At 35.3% G+C, this 27,558-nt stretch overlaps 3 protein-coding genes across 5 annotated transcripts in view; 2 read left to right on the forward strand and 1 right to left on the reverse strand.

Annotated features, from left to right (window-relative positions):
* Positions 1 to 12,014, forward strand: part of LOC125849367 (DExH-box ATP-dependent RNA helicase DExH7, chloroplastic) — a 28,475-nt gene extending 16,461 nt beyond the window's left edge. Inside the window, exons 21-34 of one of the 3 annotated variants that reach the window (XM_049529435.1) lie at positions 505 to 609; positions 1,347 to 1,487; positions 1,594 to 1,683; positions 1,783 to 1,839; positions 2,547 to 2,630; positions 2,933 to 3,031; positions 3,107 to 3,247; positions 4,685 to 4,755; positions 5,466 to 5,535; positions 6,210 to 6,302; positions 7,912 to 8,124; positions 9,234 to 9,326; positions 10,323 to 10,445; positions 11,415 to 12,014. In XM_049529435.1, the coding sequence (XP_049385392.1) occupies positions 505 to 609; positions 1,347 to 1,487; positions 1,594 to 1,683; positions 1,783 to 1,839; positions 2,547 to 2,630; positions 2,933 to 3,031; positions 3,107 to 3,247; positions 4,685 to 4,755; positions 5,466 to 5,535; positions 6,210 to 6,302; positions 7,912 to 8,124; positions 9,234 to 9,326; positions 10,323 to 10,445; positions 11,415 to 11,492 (1,458 nt within the window). In that variant the 3' untranslated portion in view covers positions 11,493 to 12,014. Of the gene's footprint in view, positions 1 to 504; positions 610 to 1,346; positions 1,488 to 1,593; positions 1,684 to 1,782; positions 1,840 to 2,546; positions 2,631 to 2,932; positions 3,032 to 3,106; positions 3,248 to 4,665; positions 4,756 to 5,465; positions 5,538 to 6,209; positions 6,303 to 7,911; positions 8,125 to 9,233; positions 9,327 to 10,322; positions 10,446 to 11,414 lie in introns of those variants that run through there. The other 2 variants (XR_007444616.1, XM_049529446.1) reach the window with 2 other exon arrangements.
* A 593-nt stretch (positions 12,015 to 12,607) lies between these two features.
* On the forward strand, positions 12,608 to 16,754 carry LOC125849449 (uncharacterized protein At5g49945). The gene is made up of 3 exons (XM_049529537.1): positions 12,608 to 13,743; positions 15,946 to 16,149; positions 16,237 to 16,754. The coding sequence occupies exons 1-3, from the start codon at positions 12,676 to 12,678 to the stop codon at positions 16,465 to 16,467; spliced, it is 1,503 nt and encodes a 500-aa protein (XP_049385494.1). The 5' UTR covers positions 12,608 to 12,675; the 3' UTR covers positions 16,468 to 16,754.
* A 498-nt stretch (positions 16,755 to 17,252) lies between these two features.
* Positions 17,253 to 25,452, reverse strand: LOC125849384 (embryogenesis-associated protein EMB8-like). The gene is made up of 14 exons (XM_049529460.1): positions 25,111 to 25,452; positions 24,366 to 24,455; positions 24,064 to 24,125; positions 22,813 to 22,913; positions 22,392 to 22,481; positions 21,844 to 21,966; positions 21,184 to 21,261; positions 20,683 to 20,768; positions 20,451 to 20,499; positions 19,424 to 19,480; positions 19,211 to 19,341; positions 18,729 to 18,812; positions 18,124 to 18,190; positions 17,253 to 17,918 (listed from the first exon to the last, which is right to left on the reverse strand). Exons 1-14 carry the CDS (start codon positions 25,359 to 25,361, stop codon positions 17,448 to 17,450), a joined length of 1,740 nt encoding a protein of 579 aa, XP_049385417.1. The 5' UTR covers positions 25,362 to 25,452; the 3' UTR covers positions 17,253 to 17,447.
* Between the last annotated feature and the right edge of the window lie 2,106 nt (positions 25,453 to 27,558).

A 27,558-nucleotide genomic window follows, 5' to 3' on the forward strand; every position in this document is an offset into this window, starting at 1 on the left:
CTGCTTCACATCCCTCATTGTTAAGTAGTGGCAGTATGAGTGTATGACATCCTTTTATTGTTGCTAGTACTATCTTCATAGGGAGCCGAGAAAAGGCTACGTTTCTTGATGTCGCTTAGGATGAAGAACTATGTTAGGAAATCTTGAAGGGTCTTACATTTCTTTGAATCTGAAAGCTGCATTGGCGATTTTCTTCTCAAGAGTCATTCACAAGAACACATTTACAACTATGTCCTGTATGATATTGACGAATGGAAAGGTCCAACATGGAACAAGCTCTGTTTATTTTATCTTATTGTAGATAATGCATAAATTTATTGTATCTGTCTAGATATGCATGCTCATCATTTTCTCCATGTTCAGCCATATTCAACTTCAAATTGAGAGTTGTACGTGGAGTCTGTGCAAAACCCTCTTCTTAGTCATCACCATATTTTTGCCTACTTTTAAGTGATTCATTTACTTATTGTTCTGTATTTTTGCTTGGTAATTTACCACTTCCAGGTTATAATAGCTACAAATATTGCAGAGACTAGCATAACCATAGATGATGTGGTTTATGTGGTTGACTGTGGAAAACACAAAGAAAATCGCTATAATCCGAAGAAGGTACGTCTTCTGCTCTCTTTCATAGCAAATGACAAGGCTGATTATCTCAGAGGATCGACTTTTCAAGCTCTGACTCGCAATACAACTGTTACGGCAACTCCATTTAGATAATAGCTGCTGCCTTGCAGTACTGCTATAAAAAATGTGTGCATGTAATCATGGAGGCTTTTTCAATCTTAAGTTTGCACTCATCATACTTGGATTTTTGTATGTGAGTTAGAATTTGTCTGTGTGATATGTTCAGCATTGCGATTTGGATAGAAAAATATTTGTCTATAGTTGGCTATGACTAGGTCCAGAAGCATCATCAGAAGAGAAGTTTCAGCACACACATGTGTTGTCATCTCTGTTAGGTAAAATAAAAGTTCAAAAAGATGTATTTCTTTGGAAACTGGTTAGCCGATGAAGTGGTTTTGATTACATGGAAGTTACAGAGGGAAAACATGTATTTTTGCTTGAGGACGAGGTTAAGGCATAATGGGTCTTGTACATCATCTGGTTTTCTAAATTGGGTGTTCAGTTTTGAATAAAGTGCAATGTATAACCAGCCTGTTAGACTTTTCTGGATCCAACCATGGGATTTTATTGCTGAACTTCTAAAAGACATTATTTACTTGTTGGGACCTCTGCTTTTATGTGTTCCGTTTGAAGAAATGTCAATTCCCTTTGCTCTTTGTCTCCAGAGTCTGGTGCACCAGTAATCATGTTTTTCTATTGTGTAAACTTCTTGATTTTAGAAATTGTCAAGCATGGTTGAAGATTGGATATCTCAAGCAAATGCAAGGCAACGTCGAGGCAGAGCTGGTCGTGTAAAGCCAGGAATCTGCTTTTGTCTCTACACTTCTTACCGATATGAGAAACTCATGCGGCCTTACCAGGTACGGGGTATTAGTTGATTTTCCTCGATATTCTATCTGGTACTTCTGTTCTTTGTTTCAGATAATCCTCTCTTACATCGCACTGATGTTTAGTTTGACTTGCTAGATCCCGGAGATGCTGCGAATGCCATTAGTAGAATTGTGCTTACAAATCAAATTGCTATCACTTGGAAGCATAAAGCTATTTTTGTCTATGGTGATTTATTTTTTTACTAAAATTATTCAGATGCAATTTTATGTATTTTGTTCTATGGATTTTCTAACTCATTTTGTCTTCCAAACTGTGTCTTTCAAGGCTCTTGAACCTCCAAAGGATGAGGCTATTATGTCAGCAATTTCTTTATTGTATGAGGTATACTCCATGGAGATGAATCTGTCTTTTGGTTTCTTAGCATCAACATCTGCATGTGCTATAATAACGACAACATAAGTCAACAGCAGGATATGGAAGTTGAGTTACTTTCCTAGGAAGAAAAAATTATCAAAAATGTCAATGAAATATAATACTTTTGAGAGAAGAGCTAAGACTAAATTTAAATCCTTCACTCGGAAGATACTCATTTATACAATAAAGTGCTAATATTAGCGTGTTTATGCTTTATCTAATCACATGTCGTCATATAAAATGGGATGGGTGTGTAAGGTATCGGGACCCATTCACTCTACAAAGTCTTGTGTAATTTGAGACATATGCTTTTGTTTCTTATATGTCAACATGTACTTTTATATAAGTTTCTACTATGCTTCATTAGTATTTACGTGTATATTTGTCATGTCTTTGGATGGTTCCATTTTCTATGGTATCATTGATAATGTTCATGCAAGATGGTATGCTATCTTGCATAGCTTGGTTTGTTACATGCAGTGCACTTGCATTCATTCATTTCCTTAATATTCTTTTGTCCATATTCTTTCTTCTTAATGCATATAAAAAATACATTCCCGTGTTTCCATGTTAAGATGTGCTTAATCGCAATATTGTTTGTCGCATGAAATGCCAGGTGAACTGCACAGTCCTGTGCTTTATGGTGATAATCTCATAGTTCAATTTATGTTCAGGTTGGTGCCGTTGAAGGGGATGAAGAGTTAACTCCTCTCGGGTATCATTTGGCGAGACTTCCCGTTGATGTGTTGGTGGGGAAGGTAGTCATGTGATTATCCCTTTTCTTTAACATCTTATATATATCTCACTATTACAACCCTAGTTCATGAACCTTTTTTTTTTTTTTTTGCAAAGGTAAATAACTTTATTTAGGATTTCTAAAAAAATAATAATCTAAGAGATCTCTTGTATACTAGAACGTAGAAAATTTACCAAAACATATGATTTTCTTCGAGTGGCAATTTTCAATATGAATTAAAATTTCATGGGTGCACCAATTGTCCTGGTTCTCTGGGCTTTGTTGACCACTATTTTCTTATATTTTTCATATGTGGAACTGTAGATGCTGTTATATGGTGGAGTATTTGGCTGTTTGTCACCAATTCTATCTATTTCAGCTTTCCTGAGTTACAAGTCTCCATTTGTTTATCCAAAAGATGAGGTCCGTATCTTCATCTCTTAAAAACTTCGGTGATGTCGATATGGAATTTAATTATGCTATGGCATGCATATGCAGAGGCAAAATGTTGAAAGAGCAAAGCTGGCACTTTTGAGTGATAAGCTTGGCTGTGAAACTGACTCTGACAGTGGTAACTGGCAGTCTGATCATCTCCTAATGATGGTAGCGTATAAAAAGTGGGAGAAAATTTTGCGGGAGGTTAGTGATTTACTAACTTGCAACCGCTTATGAAATAACTGACTGTGTATCACATTTTCACAGCCCAACTGAGAATTCCCAAGGGTAGTGACACAGGTACAAATCTGGGTTGATATTAGGCTGATTCCTCTATGCTTCCCACTTAAATACCAGCTTTTGTTTGTGACAGGGTTCTAAGCCTGCATCAAAAATTGAAAGCTTTTCTTTCTCAAAATAAAATAAAATTGAAAGCTTTCCTCCCAGACTTTAGACTATTGGTAGAGAGTGTAGCTTTTGATGTGTGGGTTCTCGAACCCTGCCAGAAAAGAGAGCTGGTATTTATGTTGAGAAGCATAGAGGGGTGTGTTACCTATCGAGTTTCAAACTTGGCACCAATGTCCTCAGATATTCTCGATTATCAATAAAAGGAAGAATTAATTGAAAGCTTAGGTGTGAATTGGCTTTTGCCATGGAAAACGTATGATTAATCATGATACTTTAATTAGTGCTTGGGTCTTAGCATTTGTAGTAAGTATTACTACCTCCATCCCTGATAGATTTGTTGTACTTCTATGTTTTGTCAATTTCAAAACCTGTGTCCACTCCTTGACCGACCTTTAATATGACACAAGTTGTGGGGGATCCGCACTTACTTCTCTTAGTACTTACTTCTCTTAGTGCAACTTTCTTCCTTTTTTTATTCGCAAAAGCTGCAAAGTCAACGTATAACCAACTAGTAAATAACTCACAATTTTTAACTTTGCTCAATATTTGTGTTGAGTCAGACCAAGGGTACTACTGTATGATCAAAGGAGTAGTTCTTTTTGTCGCATGAAATTGTTAATTATTAGTAAGCTGATTTCCATCAGTCATATATAAGAAACAGATCACTGCTGGTTAGGGTGAACTATGACCTAACTTTAATCTTGAATAATTTGGCTTAACAAATGCTCTCTATCTATGGCTACTCGATGTTTACCCACTCCACAGAGATTTCCCAAAGAATATTGCTTCTGCTTTGTCGGTAACAGACCAAACAATATTGTGTTTTGTAGAAAGAGCATATTTCCCATGTGGAATTGTGACAACATTGTTCATTGTTAGTCAAATAAGAATTAGTAGAGCCCTAGTGGATCAGATAATATTGCGTTTTCTCTCTTGTCGTTCATTGTTTGGATTGACTTTTAAGTTAGAGATCCTAACTTATGGCTTATTTTTGTCATTTTAGATAAGCACTTTTTTTAATTTACCCACATACTAAAAAAGTGCTTAAAAACTATTTTGGTATTAAAACACTTAAAATAAGCCAATCCAAACAGGACTCAGTCTATTGATAAAATACTTAAATGTATTTCAACACTTTTTACTCATAAAAAAAAGGTTATTTCCGAACATTTAATGTATGCATTGTCATTCTTTAAGCTGTGCTACTGATGCAGTTCATTTTCTTTCTGGCAGAATGGAGTCAAAGCAGCAAAGCAGTTTTGCAGCTCATATTTCTTGAGCAGTTCTGTCATGTACATGATAAGGTATGATTTTTATGTCATACTAAATACATCCCTTGTTATTGATTCATCCCTCATTATGCAGTGAGTTTTAACAGTTATATTATCAATGTTAAGGCTTCTCTAACAGGAAAGTATATCCTGTAGCCCTTGGGCCTTGGGGTACTATTTCCTACTCTGGAATGCCTGACTAATATCAAAAGAAGCATTATGTAGCTCAGTTTTCTTGTAATTCAATCAAAACTGATGGTGGTGTTTTATGCCTTGGGGCTGTAGAATATAGATTCAACTAATGGAACTATGGTTGTCATTATCCATATCTTTTGTACTTGAAAGTAAGCCCATTACCTGATCCTGAATCCATTCTTTAATTTATGAAGCGAGTACCGGTAAAAAACAAATTGCAAATTAAAGAATGGATTCAGCATACAGTACCTACCTGTATTTAATTTTATGAAGCCTCCCACACCTAGTTTCAATCTTTCACCATTACCATTTATCATAATAATCATTGGCACCAATCTGCATTTTAAACTTATAATGATCCTTCAAAAAGGTCCATTAAATACGATATGCAACAAACTCTGAAAACTGGATTTATACAGGTTTGCAACGTTTAGCTCTTCCTGAGTGAGGCACTGAGCTGTGAGAATTATGCCTCCTTTTCCCAGTTACCTCCCTTTGTAGACCTCAAATTGTTTCCCCAACTGCTAATACATGTCTTATTGTGCCAGAGACATGAGAATACAATTTGGAACGTTGCTAGCTGATATTGGACTCATCAACCTCCCAAAAAAGTCGGAGGTACTTTTATTCTAAGATGCAAATTTATCAAGTTTGCATTATTAATTTATGACTTATGATTTGCAGTCTCATCCTTTAAATTGGATGGTATTAATTTAGTGAATTTAATATATAAAATTGAACTATGATACCTGCTTTTTCTGGACATTTAAAATGAAGAGAACAATAAAAACACGGCTGGAGGTATCTCATGGACAATGTTAGACCATGCTTACTTCAAAAAAGGTTAGGAAGTTGAGGATCTTAGGAACTGCAGTTATATATACATTCCAAGCCAACTCATCGTTATCTTCATAACAATTTGCATTTTGGTTTCATGATTGCAACTTCTATGGGGGCGAGGTGGGCTTTGAGTGGTAGGGATATCTTCTGGTGTTTAGTCTGCAAAAGTATGACCTGTGTTGTCAGTCGTCACAGCAGAGAGTTGTTTGATTTCAGTCTTCCTGATTTGAGGGTGGTTTGACTGGTTATCACTTACGTGCCAACTCTGGTTGAACTTGTGGACTCCAATTTATGCCTTCATCTTCAATGGATTTATACATGTTATCAAATAGTTAAACCTGTAAAATTTACCAAGTATTTAGACGATTTAGTTTTTCTCTCCTCTCTTCCTGCTGGAAATCATATTTCCCAATATTATAGTGATTTAACTTTGAAATAATTTTTGAATGCAGGTTGATTGGAAAAAGAAAGAGAAGCTTGGCAGTTGGCTTTCTGATATTTCACAACCTTTTAATACAAATTCAAATCATTCCTCAGTTCTTAAGGTACGTTAAAGCTTAGCTGTTCCTTTTCACTTCAGAGTCTCAAACTTAATAGGATAGGGCTCGGTGTAGGTCTCATATGTTGGTTTCCTTCATGCCAGAAGGATGTCTGTTATTTACCCTTGAATCTACAATTGGGCTTCAGTTAAAACGTTAAAGATATGGGGGTTGTCTCTTATTTCTATGTTATAGAATAGAGATATAAAGAGATCATTAATTAAGATGTGTGGATCTCCCTTGACTTGGGACGGGGAAAGGGATTTGGTAAGAATACCATGTTATTGATTTTGGTGCATAGCATGGAACAAAAAGGTGTGAGAACTTTCATATATATATATATATATATATTGGGTCTTAATTCTCTTGATATATTGAACTCAGACCTGTAATAAATTTTAGTAGAGATAAAGCAAGTATTTTGTTAACGTCGTCACCCCAGAAGAATTTGTTCCACCACACCAATTTGTTTGTTGATTTGCTGTGTTGATGGCTAATTCTAAGATTAACCACATGTGTCACACCTATCCAAAAAATAATAATTAAAAATTATCTCATGTGTCGCCATTCATAAAAACAATGAGATAAATAGCACAATTTGCTCCAATAGACTATCGATTTAGTTCAGATAAAGTGCAATCAATGACACCAAGGATTATTGCCCAGTATTTCGAATTCCATGTAAATTTGTGTGAATGAATCACTTCTGTTCTGGAATAATGCTAAGGTAACTCTACATTCATAGAGTTATAATGGAACTTCTTAGTTCTTACACCCTCTGGATTCTGTTTACATGATCACTACCACTTAGCAGAACAGAAATATCCTACTCAGAATTTACAGTTTCAAGATCACCGTTGTAGCACGCACCTGGTGAGATGTTCCAAGCCCAGTATCTACTGATTTTCGCAGATCTCTGTTTGAGAAGAAGGCATTAACACTTCTTTCCAGAAAGATTTTTTGCTTCTTAATATCCTAGCTGTCACTAAGGCAGGTCTTCTGTAAAGCCTATAATGTCATTAATTATTACCCTAAGGGGTCGTTTCGTAGAAGGTATTAGAGAAAATAGCGCATGTATTAGTTTTGGTATTACAAATCCCATGTTTTGTACACTTTTTCAACCTATGTATTGCTAATGCAAGTATTGGTTATACACCCTATATGGTATTATGCTATGCGTAACCAATTAGCAAATCAAGGTTATTAATGCATGTATTAGCATGGCTAAAGACACAATTGTCCCTGAAAGTGTACAGAGCTAAAGAATGTGGATGATATTTTTGTAAATAAATATTTCTTTTAGAAATTATGCAATGTGTGTTATTTTTAATACATCAAACCAAAAATAAGAAATAACGACAGCATAACTAATCCCTGCATATTTATCCCAGCATTACTAACACACCTTGTTGAACAGTTTTCTTATACATCCTACCAAACAATCCCTAAGGGGCATATGCAAGCTAAATGCATGTGTTCACATAGCAAATATGATATATAGGATTTTGGAGGGGTCAAGAGATAGAGTGAGGGAGATTATTTCGCTCTAGTTATAATTTCGGTTTACTTACCTCTTTGACTTGTTTGGATACTAATCCTCTATAAATGTGTCTAGGCCATATTGTGTGCAGGTCTGTATCCCAATGTATCTGCGAGAGAAGAAGGCATTGCTACAACTGCTCTTGGGAACCTAAAACAGAGTGCAAATGTTTCAGCAAAGAGTAACCCTGCGTGGTATGATGGAAAACGAGAAGTTCACATTCACCCTTCCTCAATCAACTCTGACTTAAAAGCTTTTCAGTACCCATTTCTCGTCTTTCTTGAAAAGGTTTGCATTTTCATTATCTTTTACTCTGAAAAACTAACATTTGGTTTCTCTGAGCTTATCTATGGATGTCCTCCATGCTTTCATTAAGTGTTGCTTCTTTCTGTCGCTTAAGGTGATAGGAATTTGTAGGTGTCTTTTCTTTATGAAATTCGTTGTTTTCACTAAACACCTTTGTCCCTTTTGTTTGGGATAAACAAAGAAAAGCCAGGCATTTTCACATGCTTGGCCCATGAAAAAGAATCAAGCTCGCACATGGAGGAGTGTGTGGAGAAAAAATATAAGTAAATAAAAGTGTGCTTTTAGATGAGATAGTCACACATTACTAAATTATAGTTAATTATAAGTTCCTATCAAAATCCACTTTGACAAACAAGTACTACTTTAGGTACTCTAATTTGAAGGATGGGGCTGGTAATTCCTAGGTTCTTCTGTTTACTTCTCTAAATATTACTCACTCCGTCCCATTTTATATGAGGTACTTTGACTTGGCACAAACTTTAAGAACAATGGAAAGATTCTACAATGTTCCGAAAATACCCTTATTAATAATTAGTGTAAAAGAAAGATAGAATATGATAAAGTGGTGAAAAGAAAGAAAAGGTTATAACAAAGTATTGAAAAAAGTGTTTAAAGTACTTTTGACTGTCAGAAAAAGAGAAAAGTATTTGTACTTTACTGCATTTCAATAACTTTTTCTTTAAATTAAAAGAGTGCAACTATTGAAATAATGAGATTCAAGAAGGGTAAAATAGGGACAATGTCATTAAATATTTACCAAATAAGGAAATGTGTCATTCTTTTTGGGATTGACTAAAAAGGAAAGTGAGTCACATAAATTGGGACAGAGGGAGTAGTTTGTTTTGGAATTGTGGGATTTGAGTCCCTGGTGAAAGGGTATCTAAGAGTTCAAATCGGATAAAGATGTCTTCTTTTTCTCTTTGTGAGTTCATAGTAAACGTATTCAAATTGTTCACCTTAACTATTTGACTCACGTTCTGTATTTCAAAATGTTTATTGACTAATTATTTTACATAATCAAATTTTATCTCAAGTTATATATTTGTTGCACCATTTCTAAGATGTAATTCTTATTTATGCTATTATTTCAGGTAGAAACTAACAAGGTATTTTTGCGAGACACTACTGTTGTCTCTCCTTATACTATACTGCTTTTTGGTGGCCCAATAAACGTTCAGCACCAGGTATCTTTTGTTTATGGCCATGCTTGCATACCCTACTTTTTCTTTTCCATAACTTGATAAGTTCTTGTTTCTTATTTCTCAATGTGTAGTAGGTGTCAAATTTCATTTTCCAAATTTTCTCAAAACTGTCACTCAAAACTTTGAAGCGTTGTCCATCTTATGCTGTCTAGTGACAGCAGGGTAGGAGCCTTACCTGGCAAAGTCAGAGAAAAAAGGAAAAGGAAACAAGAACTGTTGAGAACTATGAATACATAGTTACCTTTATCTAAAAAAAAAACGATGATTTGCTTTGTTGTTTATTTATCAAGGAAGATTGAGCATTTGTGCTACGAAATGCTAAAATAAAAATGCTCTATTGTGTTCTTCAGTACACTCTCCTTTACATTGGTTTTGCTTCCATGGTTATCAATGCAGAAGTAGGGTATTTCTTCATTTAATCCCTATACCCTCTTGAAAAGAGGTAAATAAAGGCGGAAAAAGTAAAACAGGTGCATCACTTCCAAAACAACCAATACAATTTGTTTTTACTACTATTATTTAGGAGAATTGGGGGCATTTTCTTACTCTGGAAACTGGTATCAAGTACTAGTATAAAAGTAGCATACTTCCCCTGACGTCCTTCATGGGAAATCTGATAAAATTGTGGAAGTAGCATACTTTCTCTAAAGAGCTTTCCTTTTGGCCTTTTCAATTTCGAAGGCATGATTCTGCAGAAAATTAAGTCTATCTTTTACCTTGGGTCCAGATTGGTCTCAAATGTTAGCAAGATCTTACCAATTCAATTCCTAATTATTGCAGTTTTATGCAGGAAAAAAAGGCTAGAAACCATTCACATATGTTTCAACATTAATTCTTTGCTATATACTTGTAATTATTTGTCCTTTTTGAGGAATATTTTCTTCTTGTTGGTTCCTAGTCATGTCGCTCACCTGTTTTTGTAGTATTTTGGTGATATTTATCTCTTTTTCTAAATAGTTTGTAATTATTCTTTTCCAGACTGGAACAGTTACCATAGATGGATGGCTAGAAGTTGCCGCGCCAGCACAAACAGCTGTGCTATTTAAGGAACTCCGGCTGACTCTTCATGATATTCTCAAGGAGCTTATTCGTAATCCACAGGTAGATGTTTTATCTTATACTAACGGCTAGTACAATTTGTTTCAGTTCTAGCATTTACTGTTTCTTTCAGGTAGCAATCACCTAATTATAGATGAATAAGTCAGGGTCACAACCTTGAAACCTTCATACTTATTGGAGTGCCTTTATAAAAAGATAAGAAATAGATGCTTTATTCCCTTAGTTCTGATTTTTCGATGCAGTAACCAAGATCATTTTAAGAAATCTGAAGAGATTTTAGTTGATGTACATTGCATTTTTCCACCATAACTTAAGGAGACAAAGGATACTTTTCAAATTTCTATCACTGTCAGCAGATTCGGAAAAAAAAGAGAAGAGCGAATCTGAATGCCAAATTGCTGCCTGTTGAGGGAATGGTGTGCTCCCATTCTGGCACTTGATCTGCTCCTTTTGGGCTATTCCTACAAAAAAAATGATGTCTTGTCTATGTTTCTATTCACATTGCATTGATGTTTGCTAGGATACTCCATATGTTTTGGCTATTCGTAATAAAAGATCCTTCGATGTTCCTATACAATGTCCTCTCGAGCAATGTGCTACTGACATTCACTTTCTTTGGCTATTCGCTGTTGAATGTAATATGAGCACATGTGTCTTTTCTGTTCCAACAAAGAAAAGGTTCTGCATACAACCTCCTTCCTCTATGACCCAAAGGTCTCTCCGGGCACAATCTTTCTCACCACTATGATAACCATCGATTCAAGATCCTAATCAATTTTTAGAGGCACAGGGAATCTTTTCATTGTTTGAGCTTTTGGCAATTGTTTGCATATCATTTTTCCTTTTTTTTGTTTGTGTCATTAAATTTCTTTTCTTTAGGTAGACATTTACCATATAGCTGCCGTTAAATGCTTTTTAAGGTTTGCGATCATATTTTGTTTCCATTCAAATGTTCAGCTCTTTACACCTTTGTTTTGGATTGGTGAATTCTCCTGACATCTGATTTTTTAGGCTTCCAAGGTGACTGATAATGAAGTTCTCAGATCTATAATCCAGCTGCTGTTAGAAGAAGATAAACAAAGAAAATAACCATTAAGCCTTGGATCAGGTGATCATTGCGCGCCCAGACATAGCTAGCAGAAACACCTAGGAGAGCTCAACCTTTTGTAGGATTAGAAAAAGGAAACTTGCTGCTATCGATGGACTGTCTGGTTGCTGATATCTCGTGGGTGAGGTGATGGACTATCTGTTTGCTGATCTCAGGAGTAGGACAAAATTTGTTCTTTGCTTAATTGATCATGAATCATCCCACAAAATTAATCATTCAGCAATTGACAGAATCGCTAAAGTTGGATATTATCCCAAAAAGCTAATGAAGAACTATGTTTGGCTGGAAAGGAACAAGACATGCTTTGCGGGGTAAAGACTGCAGATTGATAAATTTGAAAAATAAATGTATCAAAAACATTCAATTAATCTTTTACGAGTGTCAAAGTTCAGTTCATACAAATGTAATTCACCCAATTGTCCAAGTTTGAACGAATTGGGTTGTGACGGTTGCATCATCAAACAAATTACCAAGCTAATTACTCCTTTTATTACATAATAAAAAAAATCCAAATCTTGGTGTGTTTTGTTTGGACTTGAACGGTTGCTGTGAGCCAAAATAATAAAACAAGAACTAATGTTCGCGACATATAGGTAGGTACCTAAGTCAATAATCAATATATATTAATGTACACCTCTTTGTTAAGAAACTGTAAATAAACTTATATTAACAACTCTTAATGTAGTAGTACTATATTTCAATATTGTTAATATATTTATTATTATTTGACATTAAATCTACGTATTATGGGCAGTATTTATGCAAAAAAATAAAAGGGAAATTAGGGTAAGATAGTTCTCTAAACTCTATATCTATATCTGATTATAGTTGGTTAAGAATCAAAATGTAATTATCACGTGCATATGCATGAGTTTGACAACATTTGAAACTCATGTACAATTGATTATTTATATCAAATCAATAAATATATGACATGTAACGTACAATTTCACTTCATTAAATTAGTTACTACATTAATCAAACCTTAAGTTGGATCTAATCATTAGGCTAAGAGATTATTAACCATGTACATATAGTGCAAAGTACACATATACATCTACTTAAATATATTTTCTCAAAAAATTCTACGTTTACATTATTTGCTTCCACTTATATCTGCTTTATCAGAAGCGAAGGTGAGAGAGATCAAATCCAAACTCTCTCATGGCGAAGCACTCCTTTTCCCTCTCTCCTCTCTCTTCCTTCATCCTCCCTAGAGGCGACACTCTCTTTTACCTTATTGCCCTTTTCTCCATCCTATCCCTTCTCATCCACCATCTCTCCCCTGTCTCCGCCGAGAGCCGCCACTTCGAGGGTTTCGACGCCGATGAAATCGACGACTTTGGGGACTCCGACGAACCAATATCCGCCGCTAAACACCTCCCTCGTCCTCCCCCTACCACTACCCTCTCAGTTTCCGACCCTATTGAATCTCATCATGGTCCTCCTCCTCCTTCATCTGATCCCGCCCCTCAAGTTACATCTCAGCCGTCCGATCCGAAACCCGCCTCGACATCCTTTGAGGTCTGGGATGAGGATGAGTTCGAAGGTATCCCTCAATCTACACCCTCTGATTCACCTTTAATTACGGAATCCGACACTGCTGCTTCTTCTGAATCCGATCCCGGTTTGAAACTTGAACCAGAGTCTGAGCCTGAAAGTCCGAAATCCATATCGTCTTATACTGTTGAGATAGTTTGTGTTTCTTTCTTGATTATGTTTGTTATAAACTATTTTACTGGGAAAAAAGAGAATGAGAAATTAGCCTTAGCTTGGGCAAGTAAATTTGCAACAAAGGACTCTATATTTGATAAGAATTTCAGTTTGTTGGGTGTTGGGGAAACTGATGATTCACCATTGTTGTTAAAAGAAGGACAAAATGTGTTCAAGTTTTATGCAAGTGGGAGGAGATTTTGCCAGGGTTTGCTGGCTACCATGGAGCTTAAAAGTAGGCACGATTTGATTTCCAGGTTGTACAATATGGTGGTGCCTTGCAAAGATGAGATAAACTTTGAGGTGTATATGAATGATGATGCAATGGATCATGTGGTTGTTGCTGTGGCTAAGAAGAAATTAGCCAAGACAATGCAAAAGGAGACTACAGATCTGCAGAGATTTGCATCATTGGTGAGTCCACCAAGTGGTAAGAAGTGGATTGCTGAGGAGTTAGCTGTTGTAGCTGAGTCAAAGGAGGTGGCAGGGGATATGCTCAATGAAACCGTGCTTGATCAGGTTTGGCTCTGTCTAGCTTGAGTGCTATTTCAGTCATGCTTTCATAGTACATAGTATTCTCAGATATTATATTGTTAGAAATAATATGAATATCAGTTTGATTGCGTTGCTGATTTGTGCTAGATTAATTTTGTTTTTCTTTTACTGGAATGTTTGTGAAACTAGCTAATCTAACTCAATTGTCATTCTGGTCTGTTGTATGTTTCCGGTGGCCCTTATTGGGCAGCCAAAGTGTCTAATAGAGATTATTGGTGGAGCATTGCAACCCTTCTGCTTGATGTTACTAATTTTCAGGATGTGGAGAATTATGGTGTTATAGGATTTTTTTTTTAACTATGAAGCTATTAGTCAAAAGTGATGATGAAAGGTCAAAGTAATTACGCCTTGTGGAAGCTGATGATTTATTGAATCGGAAAGAGAGCGGGCAATGTGCGGTAGAGTTTCTTAGAGACAGAGATGGTAAAGTACTTCCTTTTTTTGGGGATTTTGGAAAATAAACTGATGTTAAAATAGCTAGAAGAGGAGAGAGTAGTATGACAATGTCATCCCAAAGTCATTGTTGAAATGGCACTATATGTGGTTCCTAGAGTGGAAAAAGAGACTAACTGGTTTTTTAATGTCAGGAATATAAATCATCAATACATCTAATACAAAAACTAAATGAAGATACTTTCCTTTCACCGATTAAAAAGCATGAAGATACTTTATTAATTCTTTTTTTCCAATTTCAGTATAGATGCTAATTGGAGGGTGGAGTGGGTACCCAACTCATTTGCTTTTCTGTGCTCCCCTTTTACATTGAAATGATTCCTTACGCTTCACTTACTTCAGTCCTTCCTCTTTTCTCCCAAGCAAACAGTGTAAAATAGTGTCATCATCAATTTCGATGAAGAAATATAATACTCTTTTTTCTGGCGCATGATAAGTAGAGAGTTGGTCATGTAAATTGGGGTAGCGATGAAGTACTTGATACAAATTTCTTTTAGATTGGTTTACGAGGAAAAAGTAGGTGTCATTTTTTGCTTAGGATTGATGAGATAAAGAAATTTCTAATTGTTGAATTTGGGATTGATTAAGGGCAGCCCGGTGTACAAAACATCCCGTGTTAACAGATTCTGGGGAAGGGCTGTACCGCAAGGAGGTGACGTAGATAGTCTTATCCTAATGCAAGCATTAGTGGCTGCTTCCATGGTTAGAACCCATGAACTATAGGTTGCGCAGAAACAACTTAACCGGTGCTCCAAGGCTCCCCTTGGAATTTGGGATTGACTGGTTAAGTGAAATTCCTTATTTTGAAGAGTAGATTTTCTTAAATATAAATATGTTGTAATCTGGTAGAGTTGATGTTCAGTCGAAGAATGGAGGTAGGAGAAGAAAGCACAAGGCTTGGGATTTTACTCCTCTTGCTTTAATGTGGGGTCATTTGGAAAGAGAGCAATAGGAGAGCCTTTGAAGGTGTGGAGATCAGCTTTGCTCATTTGATGAGTAGTCTCCGGTTCGTTATTTTCTCGTGGTGCTCCCATGTAGTTCCTGCTTGTATAGAGGGTTGGGTGTCTTTCGGAGAGAACCATATTTTGTAGGTTTCTCCTTTTTTTGGTTTGACACTTACATACAGCCATGGTGGCCTTGTTATTATCAATAAAACACTTTACCTGATAAAAAAAAGTAAACCAGCTATTTACCATTCTTATTATTTCTAGTTTTTTTGATGAAACTGTTGTGAGTTGAAGCATTCTATCTTTTCCCTTGAATCGATGCTCGTTTAAGGGTATTATTTTTGGTACATGGGACAAATCCTAGTCAATAGTGCAGGAGTATTGAACTGTGTGACTTGAAGGGTAATAATATTTGTGCGAAGAGGAGTGGTAATTCTATTACAAATGTTGCAAGGAAAGACTTCTGTGGAAAAGGAATTTGACTACATCTGAAATCACAACTGTTCGTGTGTGTCTACGCCTCTCTCTTCTGCTCCATGAACATATTTATCCAGTTTTAGCAACTACTTTTCATTACTGTGGTTGTAACCTACCCCATTATTATGTTTATTTGTCCATGGCTAGTCCTCTATACCTCGCCCAGAGAGTTCTTTTCACTTGCTCTCTCCTCTTCTGTGGGACTATTTGATTCTTTGGTTCACACAGTCTCTCTGAATGGCAGGCTAAGTGAGTAATATGTAATATAGTTTTATGTTGATACCTGCAGGTTTTCGGTGACAAAGCATATGAGAAATTTGGTAAAGGTTTCATCTCGATGCATTTCTCTGATCAACATCTGGGGTCACACAAGAAGATGCTGGTGTTCAAGTTTGCTCTCCCTGATGCCAAAAACATGGCTGACATGACCCGGCTTGTGGCTCTTGTACCTTATTACATCGACTTAATTGGACGATACAAGCTGAGCTCGCATGTGAGTAATAATTATGGATGAAGCTTTTACTGTATGTAAATTTGAACTCGTTCATATTTTTTCTAACTTTTGTTTTATATTGTTCAGGCCCGCACTAAAACTGACGGAGCAAGAATGAAGGTTGCTCAAGAAATTTACAAAGAACTTCAGAATGCCAGGCAAGAAGCACTGCAGAGGAAGAAGGCTGAACAGAGAAAGAAGGTAGAGGAAGCTGAGGCTAAACTTAGCGCAGAGGCACTTCGCAAGAAAGAGGCTAAAGACCGTGCTCGGCAGATGAAGAAGGCAATGCCAAAAATGAAGATGACCCGTACTGGGTAGAATTGATTTTATATGCCATCTCAATTTTCTCTGAATCTCATCAATGGTCATTGTGTGTCTCAGTGAGTTTGCTTCTTGTATTAGGTAGACGGGGGATGTCTCAATGTTGGCTCCTGTATCTTAGTTAAGTAGTCTAGGGAGTCTTCCTTATTTTGGCCACAGGTTGTGGATTTTGCATTAGTCTGGTGCCTATTGTGAAGTAATGGGTGCACTCAGTTAAAATAATATTTTGTTAGAACTGAGAACAGTTTCTAATTACACTAAAGTAGAAAATATTAGACTTGAATCTATGTGACTAGAATAATTGCTTGCTACAAAGTTGATGTAGTTTATCTGGCTACTACAGAGCTGATGAAGCAATCACCACATTGGTAGACCTTACTATAAAATTTACTGGTGTTCTTTTATCCCAATCATCATTTAACCCACATTGTATTGTTGCAAATACAAGATTTGATGATTTATGAGAGCTTTTATCAGTAATGGCCGTAGAAAATGCGAGACTGTAGGCCTAGAAAGGACCTTGATTGCTCTGCAGGAGATCCAATACCTCATGCATTGGGAAATTGGTGTAGACTAAAATAACCTGCAGGAATATATATGATTTAACAAATGCATGACTTGACCACTTGGCCAAATTGTTTTCCAAGAATGTTATGGATCTTGTTCAGCAACTACATGTCCAACGTAATCTCTCAAATGAGGTCTGGAGAGGGTAAAGTATAGGCAAACCTTACCTCTACTTATAGGTACAGAGGCTGTTTTGTCTAGCAGACGTGAAATAATCAGGCAACAATGAAAATCTTTTTAACAAGTGTCTGTTATTATATGATCATTTTGAAGTTATAAGAAACAGTACAGCCATTCCCGAATTCAACTTTGGGGTTTAACTATTTCCCTCTTCCCCAGCAATTGTACATAAATGTATCTTAAATAGTACTAATGAATAGAGCTTAGCCACTGCTACATGCATGGCATCGTCATCTTTTCAGTGAGAAGATGTTCCGCAGCTTTTTCTTGAAGAACATTGGTGAAGCTGAACCAAGAATTGGCCAAGTGGTTATGATAGCAATATATGCAAGTACCCACATTGAAATCTTACTACGCCGAGAAAGCTGATTTAAACATCTTTTAACAGGAACAATCACTGCATCAAAATCTGGTTCAGGAGTCACCAGCATTTTTGCAGGTCCTCTCGAACCAGCATCTCCCAACCTGGTGCTCTCACTTCTCGGATCAAACTGAGTTGTTGCATTTGTTTCTAGCTGCATCGCACCACTGACACCTCTAATCCTATCTCCAGCCTTGTCATCTTCGACCGGCTGCTCATTCTGCAGACTTCCTACTTCACCTGATGGATCATTGCTAAATGCAGTCACCAATCCGTCTTCTCTAATATTCACATATTGTGGATCAATGGATGTTTCCAGGGGACTATGCACTGTAGTAACCTGCATAATACAATGACATAAAGACTCCCAATCACTATAAACATCAAATCTCATTCTGATATACAAGAATTCACCATTGTTTGTCCGGGGGTTTCATAATAACTAACAAATAGAGCTATCAATCAGCATAGCTAATTAACTAAGTATGTAAGCTGATCTTTATAAAGTATGAGCAGTTTCAACGTGAGCGTACAAATTTGCATACCTTTTTGCTATGGATCAATGAGCTGGAGTTCAAAGCACAAAGAAATTCATCAACAGCCCTAACCCACCTACACATAAGGAGCACATCATAAACTTGTTCTCATTAAGTATTGTTAACATAGCTAATGCCACTAAGTAGTCATCACACTTTAATAGAAAACTCGAAAGGGAAAGTAATACATCTGAATACTTATACGTATTACTGAATTCTCTAATTGAGATCTCCAAAAACCCCAAAGTCTGTAGTCACGGATAGGAGAACTCAGGTTTTTCATCATAAACTTGTTCTCACCAAGTACTGTTGCCATAGCTCATGCTCCTAAGTAGGCATCACACTTTAATAGAGAACTAGAAAGGACAAGTAATACATCTGAATACTTATACATATTATTGAATTCTCTAATTTAGATCTCCTACAACCCCAAAGTCTATACTCGTAGAGAACTCAGTTTTTTTTTATCTTTACATTTTGGAGCATTTTCGCATGCTAAAAGAAGTAAAGAACTAGATGGTTGAATAATGACAAGATGCATTAATTTAACAAAAAGAAAAAGAAAATAAATTACAATGCCAAAAACCATATCTGATGAATGTAAGGCAAATTACCAGAGGCTTTTTGCAGTCATCCCTTCAAAATATCCCAAGTGTCCTCCATGGTGCGTGGTAGCTAGTACAATATTTTTGTTTGCCCTGGAAGAGAATCATGTTAATCATACAATATTTAAAGGCACACAACACACACATAAAAAAAAAAAAAAAAAAAAACCAAAAAGAAAACAATCAGGGGCATACAAAGATGACATGCGAATGACTTTGAACTAACAACAGGTCGATATAAGCAAGCCTCAACCAGCAATAGATAAGGTAAGGTTTCTTGCACAAACGCCTTAGTTTCCATTATGTTTGGCGCCAGGCTGACAAATTAAATTATTATTTCATGTCTTACTTGATAACTATACAATTATATCCTTTCTCCAAACAAACATATAATCTTGCAACTCTATTAATTCACATAGTAGCGTTCTGTCCTATCTGGCAATTCGACTAAAGCTAAAAGGAGAGACCGTGCAACACACAAGATGACATACCGACATTCATCCCATGGAATTGCTTCCCTTGTACAAACTGGATCATCCAAGGCACTAACGCAAAGGAGAGGAACCATCACATTTCCTATATAACTGGTACAGCTAGCTTTCCTGTAATATGTATCAACAGTCTTGGGGAGAGGGGATGGAAATAAATGCTGATTAATTAGCAATTGAACAGATGTACTGAAAAAGGAGGCAGATTTGTGTTACCTCAAGATCAGCAAGAACACGAGTAGAACTGTGGTCAAAATCTCTTACAGAACGTGCCTGCAAGAGAAACAAAGAAAAAAAGCAATCAGGATAAGCAATACAGAAAAAGATAGATCATCTACTTGTTAGTAAGTTAGTTGCATATATTATCAACTATATTAACTCTTAAAAAATGAATCAGATGTGCCATAGTAGGTGTCAAAAAAGTGGACTTGACCACATCCTTGAAGTTAAATTTAGGATAAGGATATTATATATAACCGTTTATCTGAGGGCACCTGTGTTTCACAAGCTTCTTGATACTGCAATGGTGCTAAAAGTTTAAAGAGCATCAAAGGTTTCTTGTCCTCTATACTAGTTTTATTTCCTGTTTTCTCTGTAGTAGATGTCTCATCTCAGGAGGAACACCCGAAACTAAACTAAAAGGGATAGACATCCATATATGAGAAGGTACGACTACCCTGGGGCTTACATAATTATATTTCGCCCTTCCTTCGCACTAAGATAATTAAAAAATTTATCAGACGTTAGATATAGCATTTACTATCTTTCAACATATAGACTTCTTATAGTATACTATTCCAGATGCATTCACACATGTTGTATTTCCCAACTAAAACACCCACCATTTTATGTTAAGTCAGCACTATGCTCCTTTATAGGAAAACTTATAGTTTGGTCGCATCATGCATGCTAGAAACTCGAACCTCGGTGATTACAACAACTCAATAAGTTTCAATTAAGGAAACACCACATAAGTTGGTCTTTCTTAGCAGGTCCTAGCATGATAGTCATAGTATTTAAAGATTGAAGTCGAATACAAAGCACATGCTACATCTGAACCAGGGTTTAGTGCTAAATGGGCAAGGATTCCATGATGATACCAACCCGAGAGTGGAATGGGTAAAAGAGGACTTATATAACCAGCCCAATTAGCATTGGATTGCTGCTCAGTTGATTGATTGATTTAAGTGACTGTCGTAGAAGATAAATCACTGACAAGAGACGACTAAGAGAAACAGATGACCTTAACAATGCCTTCCCAATCTGCCAACCGAGACATTACTGTCTGATGCCTGCAAAACTCAGATTTTGCCACACAAAAGAATTAGGACATCTGATAAAGGCCAATTTGAAAAAAATGACCAAGAGTATTAAAGAACATAGAATTAACTTAGGAGTAGTGCCATCATCACAGCTAGGAAAGCCATCAAATGAAATACAATATCAGACTGATAAAGGAAACTGCAGGGACTTACAGCTTGGCATAACCTTTTAATCCAATTGCCAGAGCTCTGTCATAGACTCTCTGCACAAGCCTGCGATTAATATACCTGTCACAAATCTGAAAAGAAAGAGAAAAGTGGATTTGACTCAGATATATAGAGAGAAGCAGGGATTTATTCTTGTGCAACTAAGCGAAGGACAGGATAACAAAATCAGGTACTTATGGTACAGAATAAACTTAAGAAATGACTAATTTGACTTTTGTTGAATTAGGCTTCCATCATCGCTATCTTCATCTAGCATCTTCATAGAATTGTTTCAGGCAAGACAATCTTTCCAGATCATGATAATCCAACAGATCATACCATCCAGAATAACCCTTGACCCAACATACAAACAATATGTAGTAGAATCCAATTTAGTGGGAAGATATACCAGATAAAGAATGACATGTATGAAACCAAAGAAATTAGCAACACATCAATACCTTAAAAAAAGTCAGATAATGCAGATTAGTTGGTCTAGATACTAACCAAAAGGTCCCAAGGAGAACATATTGCAGCTGCCCCAACAATTGCAGTATTAACTCCTTCCTCACCAAGATATTTTACCTGGAAATTAGTAATTGTCAGTAAAATAGTTATTGGCTTCGTTAAGAACATATGCCATATTGCATATGCCTGATCTCACTGGCTTCTCAAAATTTAGAAGAAGAATGCCCATTTACTTAAAAACATTGGAAATTGAATCATTAGCACATTGATTAATGCTTAAGGTTTGTAACATATCAAACTAAATCAGATGGACCAACTAGTAAACGGAGAATATATTATTTAGATATGAATTTCTGTACTACTGTGGAAATTTTTGTAACAGTAATAATGTTTCTATACACTAGGGATTTGGTATATAAGGATGAAGAACTGACAAATTAAATGTTATGAAATCCACCGAGACAGTTGTCATATGCTTGTGTACCTGTTGTGTGTTCATGTATATGATCCTTTTTGACAATAACCTCTGAAAATATTTACTGCAAAAAGCTATGATTATTTGCTTCCATTATCTTTAAATGTAGGTTCACTTTTCAGGTAACCATAAAGAAGATTGTTTAGTACGTAAGTGTTGCAGAATTTTGTGGTCATATAAGGAAAATAATAGAATATTCAATTACAAAATATATAATGCCGTACCAGAACATTAGCACCAATGCTAAGGCCAACAGTAAATAAAGGAGCCTGAGGGTATTGGGTGTGGAGATGGTCAATGACTCTTCGGGCATCTTCCGTCCATCCAGCATTATAAAAGCAATCAGACTGCCAGCAGATATCATGAATCTTGAGCTTTCATTGTTCAATAGTCCACAAACTATATAATGATAGCACAATAAACATTTTACTAGCAGAGTTATGCACCTTAGAGGCTTAGACTACTGCATTAAATTCACTATTTAACTTCTGCTATTTGCTAGTTTTATTTATTAATTTTTAGAGAGACAATTTACAGGCTCAGAGTTCAAGTGGACAAATAAGATACTATGAAAATTTTCAGTTTCCTATATTTTCTCAGCCTTAGCTTCTAGCTATGTTATGAAAAATGTGATCTAGCAACTAACGGAAAGTTCATTGAATCTCTCAGCTGACAAAAAATTCAACTGACGGAAATATAGATCACATTTTCTCTTATCAAAAGCAACTAAACTGGAAAAGATAAAGTTTTTGCTCAAGGATGGAGTACTCACAGTTACTGACACTCCACCGAGACCCCGATGATTGCTCACAACGACATTCCATCCACGTTTGGCCATCTTGAAAGCAAGATGCTTTATGTACTGCTAAATTAAAGCAGATTTAAGAAAGAATAAAACGAATATTTGCAGTGAACAACACGTAATCTCAAAGAATCATATGATAGAGCTCAATCAACTCTAGTATAAAGTTGAAATACTACAATTCTGTCAAAGTTAGAAGGCCTGATAATATCTATTGAGAGGAAAAGGGAGGAAAAATGTTTATAAACAGAAAAGAGCAGAAGAGAATAAAAACTCGAATGAGGAAGAAATTATGTTTACCCCAAAATTGATTCACCAAAAGAAAGAAAATTAAACAAGCAAGAAAATCATAATTTTGAAGGCAGCAGAAGAAGAGTGGACGAAAGCTTACAGCAGAATCAGAGTCACTTGTTAAACCAGGAATCACTAGCATGATGGGACTTTTATCATCACTCTGAACTCCATCAAAACGTTCAATGGATGGCTTTTTAACTAACAAATAAAAAAGAAACAGGATTGGTGGAAATTTACTCCATTAAGTAGTATATAAAAGCATTAGGGAATCAATAATTAACTGATCTGGTGAGATCTTGAACTTAAGACAAGTACTTGTTAAAGCAAATGATTAAAGAGAGAAGCTTTGCATATTTAGCAGGGATGATCCATAACCGATATCAAGTGCTATCAAAGTGCAACCAATTAGATATTCCAAGCCCACCTTAAACATAGGTATTTCAATAAGCTAAAATAACTATTAGTCAACGGAAGTCATTTATGGTTCTTTTTTAAAGGAAAAAAAATCAGAATTCCGTTTATACAATGAAGTTTGTTAAAGCGTGTGATCAACTCATCTAAAGCTTAAGTTGTTAGATAGAACACACTTTTATTTATTTAATTGTACCTTCAACAAAGTAATCTATTGAATAAGCCACCTCAATGGTAAAATCGCAAGTCATCTAAGCATAAAAAATCACATTTTCATAGAAAGGGGAGAATAAAGCTTCAAACACCCGCTTTCCATCACATACCCAAAAAATATAAATTCAATCTTTTATTGGTTCATTCTAGAAATTCAAAAGGGGTTCTCCACATCCTAACATATGGAGTTGGAAGAGGTTCTTCCATAGCCTTTTTATTCTACTTTATGGTACTTTTATCACCCTTCATTGACTATTCTTACACAAAATAAATGGCGAAGCAAAACATACTATCATCTTATTTCTCTACCTGAACTTTCTCCTCTAACAACAAAAAAACTATAGTTCGGTCCTCCTTAACTCAATTTGTTTACACTTTTTTAAGTTGCTTCAATAATTCCTCGTTGATATGTACTGAGGACCGCCTTTCAAATTGTCCAAAGCATCCATTCATAAGGTCTAAGTTGTCTAGAACATAAAGCCTTTAGAATTGGTTAATCAACATAGTTGGGAAAAGTTCTCTATGACTAGAAAACACTTTCACTACTGGAACTCCATAAAGACTAGACTTCAGTCTTGTAGAGAAATTAACCACGTACATTGACTTATTCCAGATTCTTATTCATTAATTTGAAGTATATTGATTTCTAAAATACAAGCTTATTCAATCAAATTATGAGTTGAAATAATCCATCTTGAAATGACGTGACTAGAATGTACTTTACCATCGATGTTCCTTAGCCAATCCAAAGCTATTGTCCCACCATCAGACAATTGAAATATCTGTCTGGAGACAAGAATGCATTAGTGACCAAAATGTAGCAATTCATCTGTGAAAACTAAGATATGTGAATATGATCTTTTTACAATCTCAAAGATAACTGCCTTGACAACAATAAGTGCAGTGAGCTAAATGTCTGCCAATATTTACCCAACATACAAGGGAGACCAAAACTGATAGTATCATAGTATGAGCAGAAAAAAAAAAGAGGTGAAACTAAATAAGTCTGTTAACTGTATTTGTCACCTTCGGTAGCTGCAAGCAGGTGCCCTTCCAAAGAACTGCAAAAAGGCTGTCTGTAGATGAGGACTGCAAAGCCACGGAGTAGACGAAAACCTGCAATGCACAATAGGAAAAATTCCAATAAATAAAGAACAAAAAGCTATGTATACTCATGACATACAAACTTCAGTACAAAACTCAGGATTACGACAATCCTATCACTTGCAAGACACAGTAAAGTATGTTGTCTAGAATTAACACTTCTTTGTTACTTATAAGATATACTCCTCCTGTCCCCGTTTACGTGGCACAATTGGAATTTCGAGATTCAATCTTCTACACTTTGACCATAAATTCAGACACAGAAGCTTTAAGTTTTTTAAAATTAAATTCATATATTCAAAGCCTATGTAAAAGTTCTATAAATACTAAACTGCTCTACCCTACCCCAAAGATAAGAACATCACACTAGATAGCTATCATATCCATGGAATACAATCACAATAATTAATAATTCAAAATACATAAAAAAATTCCAATCAAAGAAAAACTTGATGAACTCTTGAAAGGGAGTAATTAATTGATTACAACAACAATTGCGCAAAAACATATATTAATACATGATTTAGACTAACAATCCACCTGATAAAATGGGTTTTTTGAATGGTCCTAAATCATCATCAACATTATTCCAAAGTTCCACATATGATCAAGAACCAAAAGCATTCAAATGTACCAAGATTATAGTTTTCTTAATCAGTTTTTTTACCTGCCATTAAGAGTTTTACATTTGGAAACCACTTCTTGATAGAGGTCACAGCAAGAATTAAAGGTCAAAGAAACAGGCTTTCCCCTAAATCCAGTAAATAATTCTTGTATGAAGTACATCTCTATGAAATTATAGAGAAAAACAGCTAGTAAAAACAGAAACCCCAAGAAATAATGAGAAATGGGTATCAAGAAAGCAACTTTAAGCAGAAGCTCATATGGGGATTCTGAGCTTAACTCAAAGCAATCCATGGCAATCTCAAAAGGGGATGTTGGGTTTCTTGAAAAAAAAAAAACAAGAAAGATTGATGAGAAGAGAGAGACTACTTGAACAAGCGGACTAAATTATGCTGACATTATATTAATTTATTTTAGGCGAAATGGTCTGATGTCTTTGTACTTGTATAAGTTTATATTCTGAACCCTTTTACTTAACCTTTTACCAACTAAACCCCTAAACCTATTGAAACTTGATATTTTAAACCTTTTTTTGACCTGTCATCCTATGTGGCATTTTTGTTCAAAATGCGTGTGATACACATAAAATAAGAGCATGAAGTCTTACAAAAAAAATCAAAATGTCAAGTTTTGACCTAATTAAGAGTATCTTCTTCCCCATTTATTCATTTACCATTGTTGGACAAATAAAAATGACTTTTTTTTGAGGCTTTTCTATTTATCTCCAAATTTTTTCTCCATTTTTTTAATTGTTTCAGGTTGCCTTTCATCTTCTTCAAAGGATTCATTATTTCTTGAACAAATTCAGTTTTTATTACTCTACAAAGAATTTTTACAAGTAACAAATTTCTTTCATTGCTCCAAACAAATAAATAGACTTATCGATCATATTCTTCAACAAGTATTTCGTTTCCTCCGAACTTAACATCGTTGGAGCTATCAACAACTCCAATTTCTACAAATCATCAGAATACACATAAAAAACTTTTAAATTGATCCAAAATTACAAAGAGGGGAAGAAAAAGAAAAAAAAACATGGAGGATGAGTGAATGAAGAGAATCTGAGGGATGAGTAATTTGGACGAGTCATGAGATCTAGGGTTTTGGAGCGAGTATCGCAGCTGTTTGGGCCATCAGTGCTTTTTCCAAATCGAATGTGGAGCAGTCGCCCTCTCCATCTTCGAGTGGTAGCTCCACCACCACATCGCGGTGTACGAACGATTTTGCTGATACTGCATTTTACTAGCGAAAACTTGTGGAGTGAGAGAGGAGGAAGAAGAGAAATTTGGAAGATAATTGGTAAAAAAGAAAAAGATTTTTCAAATAAAATTTTGGGGCTTTAATTTAATTTTACCATTTTATTTCCTACGTGGCAGGTAAAAATGAGGTGGAATTTGACATGTAGGAGGTGTATTACACCCATTATCCACCATGTGAGAAAAGGGTTTAAAATACTAAATTTCAATGGGTTCAGGGGTTTAGTTGGTAAATGATTAAGTAGAAGGGTCCATAATACAAACTCATACAAGTATAAGAGTCCATCAGACCATTTCTCCTTTATTTTATTATAAAGATGGAATAAAACAATTTTAAGTGAGTTGGAATAAAATGCATATCATTATTAAGTCTAACATAAATTAATACGACATTTAATATATAATTTATACTCCTTTCGTTTTTTTTTATTTTTTATAAATTAATATTTTAAGAGTCAAATAATATGAGTTTTGATTAATGATATGTAATTTTTCACTATATTGATATGAATAAAATATAATTTATAATATCATAATGAGTCAAATAATTTTTTTTTATTTATTAATTTAATATATATTTTATTTCAGATTTAATTATATAATATCTCATATTATTTCATGCACCATATGGTCCCTAAATGATTTGGTCGTGGACCTCAGCCAGTAGCCAATAAGGAAATTCGAGTGTTCTACATTAACAGGTGATAAATTGACAATAGATGGTTTACCAAAAAAATAATGAAGGGACAAACTGACAATAGAGTGGTGTGCGCATCCGTCGGTTCCATTTTATATATTATCAGTTTGGTTTATTGGTATTTGATTTTTAAATATATTAAATTAATAAGAGATTTTTTTGATTTATTAATTTTGGTCTTTAACAGTTCGATTTTCGGTTTAATCAATAAGAAAATACATATAATAAATATATGACTTCTCCAATAAATTTGACGCGACAACATAATAATGTAATGTAAAACTATACAAGTGTAACACAAAAAGAAATTAAGAGGAATAAGGTTCTTACTTTAGATTTTGACGTTTTGTATAATGTGAAGTTGTGAACTAAAAGTCACTTTAAAGTGTGAATTGAAGGCTAAAACATAAAGACAGTAACTAATAAGATATTGAGATTAATATATAATATTTATGTACAAGTAAATGTAGAAAATTACTAGTCTTAATAGGTTATCGGTTTACCCAATAACCTAATATTAAAAACCAATATCGAACCG

This window comes from Solanum stenotomum, chromosome 1 (genome assembly GCF_019186545.1).
Source record: "Solanum stenotomum isolate F172 chromosome 1, ASM1918654v1, whole genome shotgun sequence".
Lineage (NCBI taxonomy): Eukaryota > Viridiplantae > Streptophyta > Magnoliopsida > Solanales > Solanaceae > Solanum > Solanum stenotomum.

Bases quoted from the DNA above. Each gene is read 5' to 3' on its own strand.
- LOC125849449 (XM_049529537.1), top strand. From the start codon at position 12,676: ATGGCGAAGCACTCCTTTTCCCTCTCTCCTCTCTCTTCCTTCATCCTC. The intron at 13,744-15,945 runs GTTTGGCTCTGT...TGATACCTGCAG, and splicing joins ATGAAACCGTGCTTGATCAG to GTTTTCGGTGACAAAGCATA. The intron at 16,150-16,236 runs GTGAGTAATAAT...TATATTGTTCAG, and splicing joins GATACAAGCTGAGCTCGCAT to GCCCGCACTAAAACTGACGG.
- LOC125849384 (XM_049529460.1), bottom strand. From the start codon at position 25,361: ATGGATTGCTTTGAGTTAAGCTCAGAATCCCCATATGAGCTTCTGCTT. The intron at 22,914-24,063 runs GTAAAGTACATT...TTTATTTGTTAG, and splicing joins TTGGCTAAGGAACATCGATG to TTAAAAAGCCATCCATTGAA. The intron at 21,967-22,391 runs GTGAGTACTCCA...ATCTGCTGGCAG, and splicing joins TCGGTGGAGTGTCAGTAACT to TCTGATTGCTTTTATAATGC.